The sequence below is a fragment of the Vanellus vanellus genome (genome assembly GCF_965231255.1).
Source record: "Vanellus vanellus genome assembly, chromosome: 23".
NCBI classification, from domain to species: domain Eukaryota; kingdom Metazoa; phylum Chordata; class Aves; order Charadriiformes; family Charadriidae; genus Vanellus; species Vanellus vanellus.
The window spans coordinates 5,730,290-5,742,638 of NC_138928.1; the positions used below are offsets into that span (position 1 = coordinate 5,730,290).

The 12,349-nt window shown below is 55.3% G+C and overlaps 1 protein-coding gene across 1 annotated transcript in view; it reads right to left on the reverse strand.

Moving 5' to 3' along the window:
* The window catches only part of PLXNA2 (plexin A2), a gene marked incomplete at its 5' end in the record, with an annotated part of 154,785 nt that overhangs the window by 14,567 nt on the left and 127,869 nt on the right, over positions 1-12,349 (reverse strand). Inside the window, 6 exons of the mRNA XM_082494522.1 lie at positions 284-350; positions 5,212-5,480; positions 7,177-7,319; positions 8,782-9,016; positions 10,185-10,328; positions 10,497-10,736. Of these exons, the coding sequence (XP_082350648.1) occupies positions 284-350; positions 5,212-5,480; positions 7,177-7,319; positions 8,782-9,016; positions 10,185-10,328; positions 10,497-10,736 (1,098 nt within the window). The remainder of the gene's footprint in view (positions 1-283; positions 351-5,211; positions 5,481-7,176; positions 7,320-8,781; positions 9,017-10,184; positions 10,329-10,496; positions 10,737-12,349) is intronic.

Consider the following 12,349-nt stretch of genomic DNA (forward strand, 5'->3'; position numbering starts at 1 on the left):
GGAGATGCAAGTGAGAATTTCTCCCAAGTACTAAAGAGGTGCGACAGAAACTCTGTTACATGAGCATTACACCGGGCGATGTGAGGGCTGAAGGCGGCTGAGCACGGGGGCCGTGAGAGCGCGGCTCAGCCCCCGCTGTAGGCATCTCCACCTCCCCTGCCTCGCCACCGCGTCCTCTGGCTTGGAGCCTGACTGAGGAGTTCCAAGCCCAGATTCGCCCTGGGGATGGCTGGCGGGGGAGGCGGCAAAGCGGCAGCAGGCTCTCAGCTCCATCCCTCCTTACCTTGAGGAACTTGTGGAGGAGGAAGGCGAACCAGTTAGTCAGCATCTTCTCAGCCACCGACTCCGTCCTAGGGAAGCCAGGAGGACACACACATTACATACAAAACCAAACCACACATCAGAGGCCCCAAATCTTCCCTGGGTGGCACCACCCGGCTGCAGCCTGGTGCTCTGAGCCGGCGTCGCAGCTCCGGAGCCGGCAGGCAGCAGGATGCGGCCAGCGCTGTGTCCCCCCCCTGCACCGAGCTGACAGCAGCTTGCCCAGCTGACAGCCCGTCGCAGCCCTGACGGGGACGGTGACAGGGAGCCTGGTGACACCACGGCTCCTCACACGTGGTGCAAATTACAGCCTGGCTCAGTAAATCACTGGGATTTGCAGCGGTTGCTGGCAATCAGGGACGGCAGAGTGACAATGGCAGGGAAATTGCAGCTTTCTCCCCAGTCCCACCCAGCCTCCTCTCCCCACATTGTGCCCGAGATTATCTCTAATTTAAATACAATACCTTCTAATCATAGTTTTTAATGCTGGCTCTGCAGGACCTGGAGACTTCCCTTAAAGCACCACAATGCATTTTCCCGGGGACAGGGTGGCTGTGCTGGTGGCAGAGGGTCTCACAGTCCACATCTGAGCCCCAACAGGCAGCTGAGGCGGGGGGGCGGGCAGGCAACGCAGGCAACACAGGCAAGGCTGCCGCCAGCCCAGCCTGCTGCCAGCGTGCCCCCGGGCAGCCTGGCTCTGCACCACCGGCTTTGCCATCGCTACCAGCCTTCTCCTGCGACACCAGGACCTGCTCCAAATTTGTTTGAGACCCCATCCCTGGAGGTGCTCAAGGCCGGGTTGGACGGGGCTGGGAGCAACCTGGGCTGGGGGGGGGTGTCCCTGCCTGGGGCAGGGGGTGGCACTGGGTGGTCTTTAAGGTCCCTTCCAACCCAAACCGTTCTATGATTTTATAATTTCAGCAAGCAGAGAGGGGTGGATCCGGCACCTCTGCAGTCCCCCTTCCTCCGGGGACCGTGCCTCCCTCCGCCGTCACCCCGGGCCCGCAGCAAGGCAGCAGTCCCGCCGGGTCTGGGCACCTTCATCCCCTCGGCCAACAGCTCTGTTCCCACTGCCATTCCTGCCAACCACCTTTTCGACCACTGCACCACCAAACCGCCCAGCAGATGCTCAGCGGGCACGACCACACACCCAGCCGCTACCGCTGCCCCGAGCGAGTCACCATCCCGCTCCGGACCCCTTTTCCCCATTCTCCCCATCCGCTCTGCTGCCTTGAATTAAGGGCTGCCACTTGGTGTGTATTTATATGGCGTCCCGCATGTTTCAAAACTCTGGCATTTAATGAACAACACACACTATTGAAGCAACAGGGTTTGATCCCAAAGTCAAGCAGATCACGTATAAACAGGAGGCACAGATTTCAGCAAACAAAATCTGACGCCAGTCGGCAAACGGGCCCGGGGTCGCATTATCCATCATCTCTTAGGATCGCAACATCTGCCAGGAATTTGTGAAAATGTCTGCAGATCCCCAAAGAATTTAAGCCTGAATTGATTAACTGCCTAAAAATTCATCCTACAAATTGACACACACATTGTTCTCCTGTTTAAAATATTTCAGTCACCCAGTTAAGGAGGAGAAGCACTAGCACGCCGCTGCGCCAGCGAGCCACGGAGAACCGAGTCGGTGATACAAACTAAAGAATAGGTGAAAAACTCAGAAAATGATACATTCAGGACTTCAGGGTGCATATTGATTTAATTACCTACTTTGTTAGTAGGATATTAAATTAAGAATCGGCAAGCCACCCGATTAGCCCTACCGGTGAAGTAATGCTGCGTCCTGTCCCTTTTGGTTGCTGGTGGCCTGACACCGACACCAGCACTGTAAAAATAACTGCAATATGGAGCGACAGAGCAGTTGGGGTATATTGTGTGGGAGAAGGGTATCGGATACTCCCGTGCCTAGCTGTTCCCTTTTGTTTCTTTATCAGCAATACAAGATCAGCTGAACGGAACAGCAAAAAGGAACGCCTCGGAGCATCTCTGTCAAATCCCATTTCTCTTTACCTTCAAGCACTGAACCTCAGTCTCGCTGCATCTCGACACACACTGATGCCGAGAGGTATTTGCAGTGCATCGGTCCTGGGGACGGCCAGCAATGAAGTCAATCATCACTCTCCTACCCTGGCTGAGGAAAGGGGCTGCTTACAGCCTCCACCGCTGCCGGGTGCAGCCGCGGGAGCCCCGTAGGCTCCCTGCACACCGGTCCACGAGCACGCTCTCCCTGGCCGCCTCTGCCTTCGAAGTGGGGCCGGAGCTGGGTGGCGGGGGAAGCGTGTCCCTCGCACTCTGCCTGCCACCCACCACGGGGCCGACGTGGCCCCTCTCTGCCGCGCTGGGAGGGCTCCGCTGAGCCTCAGCCGCTTCGGGGCTCCGTGCTGCCCCTCGGCCGGCATCGCTCCTGCGCCTCGGCCGCGCCGGGCTCTGAAACGCTGCTACGGAGCCGTCTCTAAAAATGAAAACTAAGCTCCTGAAGATTAACATGGCAGGGGAGAATCCCTAGACTTGGAGAAAACCCTTCTCCTATTGACCACATAACGAGGGCAAAGCACGATCCAGAGATGACTTTCTGAAGGCATCTGACGCCAGCAAGCAACCAGAGCCTCGGCTGCTCCGCCGGCTTTCTGAGGCACTGGGAATGAAAAAAAAAATAAACAAAAAGAACTGAGAGAGCCCCCCAAATAAATATGTATTTTATTAATTTTCCCTGCTCTATCTAGGTCTCGGAACCGCTGTGTGCTGCTCTCTGTGCCAGGAACCAGAGCAGCTATTTGATTTAATGTCAGCTTTTTTGCTGCCTCCCGTGAGGGGTAGTCATGGAAGAAAGAGAGAGGGGAAAACGAGGAAGAAAGAGAGAAAGAACTGAGTGCCAATTATCAGCTGCTGCCACCAGAGAGCTCAAAAAATCAAAAATAAAAAGTATCTCGCTTTGTGGCTGATCACTCCTTATTAAGTGAGAGCAAGACGTTCCAGCCCGGGCTGTTTTGGGCACCGACAGCCCGCGGGAGCCCGTGGGGCGCCGGCCGGGGCTCCGGCCGCAGGTTAGCAGGGCTGTAGTGACAGGACAAGGGGTAACGGGTTTAAACTAAAAGAGGGTAGATTTCAGACTGGATATAAGGAAGAAATTTTTTTATGATGAGGGTGGTGAAACACCGGCACAGGTGGCCCAGGGAGGTGGGAGATGCCCCATCCCTGCAAATATTCAAGGTCAGGTTTCCCAGGGGATGGCTAAGCCCCGGCGCAGGACAGCCAGCCTGGACGCTGCCGGCGGTGCCCGTGGCCCCGTCTCTTTGCCGGGTGCTGCGGGGAGGAGCAGGCACAGCTCTGATCACCAGCCCTCTATTTTTTGGAGCACCGTGAAAAGTCATTATTGATGGCTGAGGCAGAAGATGCCTTCCCAGCGACTCGTCAAACCACGGGGGAAATTAAGACGGCTTCCTTTCCAGAGATGAGTTATTGCCTCCACAAACACAGCCAGATTTAAAGCAATTTCCTGTCAAGTATATTCATTATGGCTGGAGGAATCCCTGAAATTTTCCTAGAGCTGTGAAATCCTCCCCTCTCCTTTGTCCGCCCGCTCCAGCGAGGTGCCGGCAGAGCTGCGGGTGCAGCCGCGTTCCTGCCGCCGGCCGAGGCCAAGACCCAAAGGGACACGGGACAGAGGCGGCTCACGACACGGAGAACAGGGGAAGCCTTTTACTTGTGGCCGCTGATCCGGCCTACATCAATACACACTTTCCCCCTTTTTCTTTCTGTTGTTTCCCTGCATGGCCATGGGTGAGTCACTCCACCCATTCCTGAGCTCCTTCCCAGCTGTGAAACACCGCCGCTGCTGCTCCGCGCGGGCAGAGAGGGATGCTGCGAGGATAAAGCCCATACATGCCTGCGAGGTAGCCCAGCCACGTGAGGGGGAAGGTCACGCAGGCACCCTGGCTGCCACCGGGAGGGGGACCAAGCCTTGCCGGGCAGCCCGCCTTTCCCTGACAGCTCCAGGGGCAATTCGCAGCACTTTGCCAAGGTTAATGCTTTACTCACCACCATGATACCACAGCTCATGGGAGACAAGGACCCCAAGTACTGTACAGACATGTGAGAAATCAGACTCCTGCCCTTAAGAGCCTGAAGTCCAGTTAGAATCACAGAATCCTTTTGGTTGGAAGAGACCTTTAAGATCATCAAGTCCAAATGACTGAAGGAGCTGTATCTCTGCTCCTCCACCCCGCGCCGTACCTGAGCTGGTGCCTCCTCTGCCCTGCCTGGATGCACGGGGCACTGCTTGGCACCAGCAACAACGTGCAGGTGATGGAGAGCTCCAGTTTTCGTGCTATTCTCCTCCCTGCCACGATGGTCCCCTTAGGCAGCCCCGCACAGGACCGGCAGTGGGGGCTAACCCCCCGTGCTGAACCGCTGGGGCATCTCTGCACACACCGGTGAGAGCAGCAGGAGCTCGGTCAGGCGGGTGCAGGCAGCACAGGGCAGGGAGCAGGCAGCTGGGTGGCAGAGGTGGCAGTGCCATCATCACCTGCTCTCAGCCAAGCCAGGGGAGGATGCGGCTGCCGGGGCTGGGGCGAGGTAAGAGATTATGAGTGAGAAAGAGACCCATCAGAGGTAATAGCTCTCTTGGACTCAATTTAAGACCCTGTTCAGCCATCTGTGGCATCATACGGCGGAGTTAACCCCGTGTCCTGCAGCTAGGTGAGGAGATGGATGGGTCACCCAGAGCGACCCATGGGGAGCAGCGTTTTCCTTCCGACACCAGCACCCTGGTCCCACAGAGCCCCCGGAGGCCACCAGCAGTGTGGCCGTGCCAGCCCAGGGGACCGCGCTGACTTGCCCACAGCCCCGTCCCCTCCCCATCTCCCCCGTTACCTGCGCAGGAGCAGTTTGGGGTGGTTCTTGTTTTCCAGGTTCTTCTCGATGAGGTCAGAGAGCAGCTGCTTCAGCACGTCGGTGGCATACTCCAGCTTGCCCTGCAGCCCCGTCATGATGAGCGAGGCCACGTTGCCGCGGTCGCGCATGGAGAAGCTGCGCTGCAGCTCCAGCGTGCGGATGAAGGTCAGCAGGAAGACTTTGTTGTTGATCAGCTGAGCAAAGAGCTTCAGGGCCTTCTCCACACTCTGCTGCCCGTTCCCTTGGACCTGCGGTGAGGAGAGCGTGCCCATCAGCCGAGGCACGGGAGGACAAGGGATGGGCGAGCAGCCCTGCACCACCGGGGGGTCACTCTGCCATCCCTAGGGCTGGGGTGAACGGTTTAGCCCTGGGTGCACAAGCCAGCACCCCATCTCTCAGGGTCTCAGCATCCCTGAACGTGGTCTCTGGCCAGTCCTGACCAAGTGTCACCCTTTCTGTCCCCCCCCAGCACTTCAGCACGGCTTGCCTTAATTGTCGCTCCGAGCTGTGCTCTCTGCATGCCATAAAGCTGCTGCTTTGAGGCTAACGGCCCTATAAATGACATACAATTTTGCTTGTTCTGCACAAAAAGTGACACTCTTGTAAGTAAATTAAATACTAATTTAGACTATTGCTTTATTATGGGACAAGTGTAAAAAATTAATTGAGGCTTTCAGCCAGTTGCAGATTCAAGTAATTCATTACAAGTGAAAATGATGAACTGCATTAAGCAACTCTCTACCGAACATCTTGGAGACTTATGTATTGGTTTTACTAACGTTACATAATTAAGCAACTGTGTAATTGGCAACACATTTATCACTTCTGCAATTCTGTTTTTCATGAGTAAAACAAATAAAAAGCCTTCATATTTGTTTGCTAGAGCAGTGGTTTATCTGGCAATTTGAACAGCGAACACAATGCGTGGGACTGGAAAACTCAGGGCATGGGAAAGGGCTGGGCGAGGTTGGTTCAGAGTCTGCTGAGTTTTACCAACCCCACGGCACCTGCTCCAGGTTGTTGGCCCGCTGGAAAGGAATCTAATTTGATGCGTTAATGCTAAGTAGTGCTTGCCTGGAAAAGCAATGCAGCCGTGTGGAGCATAAGCAATCAACGCTTTGTCCTCTCACGTCTCTGGGGTTTGGGGATTGGGGTTTGGGGATTCGCCCCCTGGTCTGTGTGAAGGCAACAGGACTTTGAGGATTCGCTGGAGCAACGTCAGTCTCCCAGAGGGAGCACCGAGCCCGGTACCTCTGGGCATCCCGGATGGAGACGGCGGTCCCACGCGCGGTGGCAGATAACTTTTCTTGAAGCACCATCATTGTTTTTGGCACTCTCGCAGAGGAGCGGGGCTCGTCTGCAAGGTGATCCGATGGGACCCTTTTCTGTTACCAATTTTTCTAAACCCTCAGTGAAAATCTTATTGATAGATTTACACACGCTGGCGGAAAACCCAGAGAGACGAAGGGGCTCGCTGGCAGCCAGGCGGGAGGTGGCCATGCCTCGGCACGGCGTTTGCCCTCCCGTGGACACGCCACGGAACAGCAGCGGGACGCTCCAGGCGGGACGCTCCAGGCGGGATGCTCCAGGCGGGATGCTCCCGGGCGCACAGCCGGCCCCTGCACGGTATGGTGGTTCAGCAGGACTTTAAAAGGACACCGATAGCTGATCTGGCATGCTTTGCTGCTGGCCCATAGCAATAGAAAACCCATAAAATAAAAGTAAAGCAACACCAGGAAGAAGAAACCGAGAGGAATCGAGCAATGTGTGATGGAAATAAAACCCCGGCTTCTTTGTTAAAATAAACTCAGGGCTCGTCCTGCTAACCCCAGGGCCTCTCATAAGATTTGGTGTGGAAGGCATAAAGGTGATTCAGGGTTTCACGCTGCCTTCCCCAAGGGCTCAGGGAAGCTTCAAAGGGCCGGAGCACAGCCCGTTCCTTACCTCCAGCTCCCGCAGGACAGGATGGTCCTCGATGCCGGGGAAAAGGACCCTCATGGCATACGTCCGATAGTCGAGGTAGGGGATCCCGGAGCGGTCCAGGTCACTGGTTAATTCATTGATGTCCGTCTGCAGCTCTGCAAAAGCTATTCGGGGAGAACAGAACAAGACAGAGAAACGCTGGTGAGCGCCGGGAGCAGAGGCCGCGGGGAGGGCTGCCTGCCTGCTCTCCCCGGGCGCACAGCAGCACCCCTACACGGGCCAGCTCAGGAAACGATTCGGAGGAGCCCTTGCCATGTAGCTCAGACAGACCCTCACCCTTGGAGACTGTCTCAGCAGCTGAGAGCGAGAGAGCACACACTGCACAGAGCAGATGCCGAGAACAAAAGATGCTTATTAATTTGTATGCAGCTCACTCCTGTGTGTACACACCTAAAACACCTTTAAAGGCTGCAGATAGAAATGAGGATCTATTTTCATAACTTGGTAACTCCCACATTTTCCTTCTTCTTCTCCTCCTCTATCAACAGTTGCCAAAATAATCAATTCTGATGCAGACCAAATCCATGCAGAAACTGCCTGCTGCAGGGGTCAGGAAGGAATTTATCCTTCCTCTCGTCACATAACATCATCACGTTATACAGCTGTATGTGTGTCCTTGTGTTCGTTCTCCGAAGTACGACGTGCTGGCCTGGTGAGGTCTCTGTACCCCAGGAGGCTGTGCCCACGCTGAAGCTGTGGTCTCTCCTGCATAGATCTCATTTTTTGTCCTGTGCTCTCAAGGCTATCCTCTTAACGGCAGCTGAACAAATCCAGCGCAACTCTCTCTATATATACAGAGGTCACACTATGAAATTTGCAGCTTTCTATTTATTTCTCTTTGATCCACTAAGCTCCCTTCCAGCTGGAAGGAGGTACAAAACAAGAGCAGCCCCTCTCCCCAGAACACTTTTTGTCTCAACCCGCCACCCACAGAAATGACTGCCCACCTCCACCGCGGCTCCCCGCGGAGCAGCCAGGCTCCGCCACCTCTGTGCAAGGAGGGACAAGACTGGTGTGTGCTGCGATCCGCGAGCAGCAGGTCTAGCTAGCCCAAATAGCACACAAGATTTCCCAGAAGCGGGTGCTTAAGGAGCTTCTTCCCATCCCTCAGACCTGCTCCTGCCACCCTGGGCTCACGTCTTAGAGACTGGAGGAGGGACCGGACCCGCTTTCCAGCCCTACTGCCTTCCATTTGGGATACACGCTGTTTCCTGGGGGTCCGAACCTCCTCTGCTCCCTCTCTCACTCTGTGCCTTTTTAAAAGCTCTTTACTAAAAGGCCATCAGAGGAGGGGGCCCACTGCGCCGGGCGCCCTGGGGCTCGCGCCGTCCTCGCAGTGTGATCCAGGCATGTTGCCTAAGCAGGATCAAGCTCTAATCCTATTCTCCGCACAGTAGGCAGCGGAGCTGTGTCTGCGCTGACACGCTGGTCGCTGCCCACCCTCCCACGGCGGGACGGGCGTGCAAACCCCGCGGGGCCACGCGCCCTGCTCCTCGCTGCGAAAACCGGGGCACCGGGGTGCTCCGGTGGGGAATGCTGGGGACCAGTGTATGGGTGTGTACTGACCCTCCTTGCACTCCAGGGCCACCCGGGACTCCAGATTGTCCATCTGCATCTGCAGCCTCTTGAGGGTCAGGTCATTCTCTCGGGACTTGCGCTTGTAGGCGATGAGGACAATGATGACGATGATGAGGAGCAGGCTGCCTCCGGCCGCGATGCTGACGATGGCCGGCAAGGTCAGGAGGCTGTCCGAGACGATGCTCACCGAGCCAGGGGAGAAGACGATACCACCAACACGCACCTGCAAAGCACAACGGAGGTAACCAGCAGTTCGGGTAAGGGTGTCAGCCTGTCCCACAGCCCTGTCCCTCCCGGCCAGGGCACGCACTGCCCGGGCTGCACAGGGCCCTAAGGCAGCACTACAAGGCGGCAGCAGCTCCGGTCGCCTGCAAACACAGAGGGTGCAGCTTACGGGAACACAGGGAGGCTTCAAGTCATGATAAATGTGCCAGCCCTTCACTATCTGGGCTTCGTTCTTATTATCTGATGGCTCCATTTGACTTTCATTTTATAAGCTTTCAACTCCCTTTTGTAAAACGTGGACATTAGCCACCCAGCGATAATTCCACTGACAAGAAGCCAGAGCAACTGGAAAGAGAGACCAGAGAAGGGAAGAGAAAGCCCCACGAGGAAGCGCCAGAGCAAACACGCCGGGGGTTAATGCTGGGACGGGCTTTTCTTGGATGTGCCCTGGCCACAGATGCAAGCAGCTCTCAGCCAGGTTGCGCTTCTGTGAATCACACTGTGATAATCTGAATATGTTTTGGATGCCGAACTTAAAGGGAAATAAATCACAATTACAATCTCATTTGGGCTCTACTCAAGCACTTCTGCAGCTGCGTCCTTGGTCGGTGAGTGGATCAGGGGAAGCAGCGGTGCCCAAAACCAGAGCAGAGGAAGACACCGACTGTTGTCCTGGACAAGACCACTGAGCCAACCAGTCCGGTGGTCAGATGTCACTGGCTGCTTCTGCTTCAGGAAAAGGCAAAACCTTTCCATCCACTTAGCAGATCAGCTCTGGCTACAAGGACTGATAAAATCCCTTCTTCCTACCCTACAGGAGGGAGAACACTGCCCACTGAAAAGGGTCTCGCCTACTAAAGGAAGGGCACGCAGCACCAGAGAAAGGATGGTACTGGGCTCTGAAGGCACTGCTGGAAAGACTTTTCTTTCTAGAAGGCTCTGAGAGTAGGTGGTGAGTCTCAAGGAGGGAATAAGAAGTTTCTCCACGCTAATCCACATCAATATTTTAAGCTTCCAATTAGACAGCCATAAAGATCTAAAATCCTACCGATGCTCGGACAAGAAATTGCACTCAGCGTCTGAGTGAGTCGGGGAGACGGAGGAGGAGGAGGACGGGTGGGAGGGAGGGAGGGAAGGGATGCTGACAGGAGCTTTTGGTCCCTCACCATCACTTTGTGCTGCCCGGTGAGATTTGGCGGCTCGCAGAGCAGCTGGGTCTCGGAGACGGTGACGGCGCAGGGGGTTTCTCCGATCAGCACGGTGTAGTTGAGCTTTGCTCCCCCAGGAGCGGGTGGGCACAGGTTTCTGCCCTAGGGACAAGGGGAGAGAAGACTGTACAAAGACGCAGAGCTTCGTCTCGTTCCCAGCTTGTGCAAACGACGGGATTGAGTCCGGCGTGCCCCGTTCTCCAAGGGGGTTATAAAACTCCTCTCTCTGGGATTTTTTTTCTACTTCCCACCAGCTAACGGTCTCCTTACCTTCAGGATGATGGGTGATCCCGGCTTCTGCTCCAGCACCCCGGTTGGGCTCAGCAGTTCAAACGTCGGGTTGGGGTAGTATATGAACTTGGTGTCGTTGTAGACCAGCAGGGACTGCACGTTGTTGAAGATAAACCCAAACTCATCCGGCCGCTCGACGGCATCCAGGCCGGGCCGGTACTCGGGGGCGAGGGGGGGTGCGAGGCAGGCCAGCGCCGTGGCGTTCACCACCTTGCAGACCTGTGGGGAAGGCGATGCTTTGAGTGATGGCGGGGAAAAGCTTACCCCGACCTGGACAATGATTCCTTAAATACTCCCTGAGAAGTCCAGAGGATTCAAGTTTAGCTGGAAATATTTAATCCAGGCTGGATGCATTATAGCCATAGTTTGGGGGAATTTGCTTCCCCCCGCCCCGGCCAGTGCAAAGGCACGGGTGCAGAGACGGAGAGCGAGCTTCGGAATGAGCCGTGTTTTAAAGGAGGTAGAGGCTCGCACAGCGCATCACTCAGCCCTTCCTTTCTTTTTTCTTTTCTTTCCATGGCAATGCCAACTTTGAAACAGACCCACAGCGAATACCTGGTCCCTGCTACAAATTGGCGCCGAGAGGCAATTCCCTAACGCCAGCGAGGGGAAGGAACGACCATCTGACACTCGTGGGCTGGAGGTAACATGAAGGTCATCTCCCGCCGGGCCGAGGACACCCACAGCTCCTCCAGCCGTGGAAGCAGGGAGCTGGCTGATTTATGAGACTTTCGCCTTATAAAGCAGCAAGAGCCCCACTGTTTGGCCTCCCTCCGTATGCGGAAGATTTAATTTCACTCAATTTTGTGCCTTCAAAATTATTTTTGTAGCACTATAACAGCAACCGCTAACAACAAAATTAGATGTCTTTTTAAAAAGAGCTCGGAAGAAAAAGGTCTTCAGAGGGGAAGGGAGAAAGGGAATAGGAAAAGACTGCTAAGTGGTTTGCCCTTTCCAAGATAATACAGATTCAGTCAGAAAGATCACTGCATAGAAACAATATTTTTCAGTTTTACTTGGTCAAAATAATTTCTGTGGGTCCCGGAGGTACAATTCTTATTTGTAGCATACAAGAACACCGCTTAGTTCCCATTTAGCTGAGGATGCATTTCAGCTTCTCACTCTCAGACTGAAAACACACAGACAGGGGAAGGAGGTGGCACTCCACATCAACCCCAAATTCTGCTACCAACTCCGTGCTTCAGGAACATCAGGGTGACAGGAGGGAGGAGGGGAAGAAGGCAGAAAAGTAACACCCAGCCTCACCAGAATACCCGGAGCCCCACGCTCAGCATCCTTCGCACGGCGAGGAGGGTGCAGGGAGCAGCACCTGCCTTACCGCAGTGACCAACCTGCAAAAGTGGCCTTAAAGCTTCTTGTTGAGAAGCGGTTCCCCTCTCTGCTTCCCTCCCCGGGACGGTACGGGCTCGCCAGGCCCAGAGCTGCAGCAATAGGAGGTTTATTTATAGAGGCAGCTAGGGAGAGACCGGTTAAACATAGCAGCCTCGTAGCTGGCAGGTCTCGGCGCCCGGCTCCGGGCTTTTACAGAAGGAGCAGGACTAAAAGGGGAAGCCTGGAGCAGCTGGGGATGGGGACAGCTACACTTGGACTTTCCATCGCAGCGTGCCTGTAGGGCTGAGCTAGGTACAGGGAAGGGAAGGATGCGGAGGAGAGGAGAGCTCTCGGGGCTCAGGGGCTCGGACAAAAGGGGCAGTTCCAGGAGTGAAACAGGTTTATCTGCCCCAAGACAGAATTTGAGGTGATGGAGATGACCTAAAATGCTTTGAAAACTCCTTGGCAGTTACTGCGTTCTCCCATGTGTGTGCGTTGGC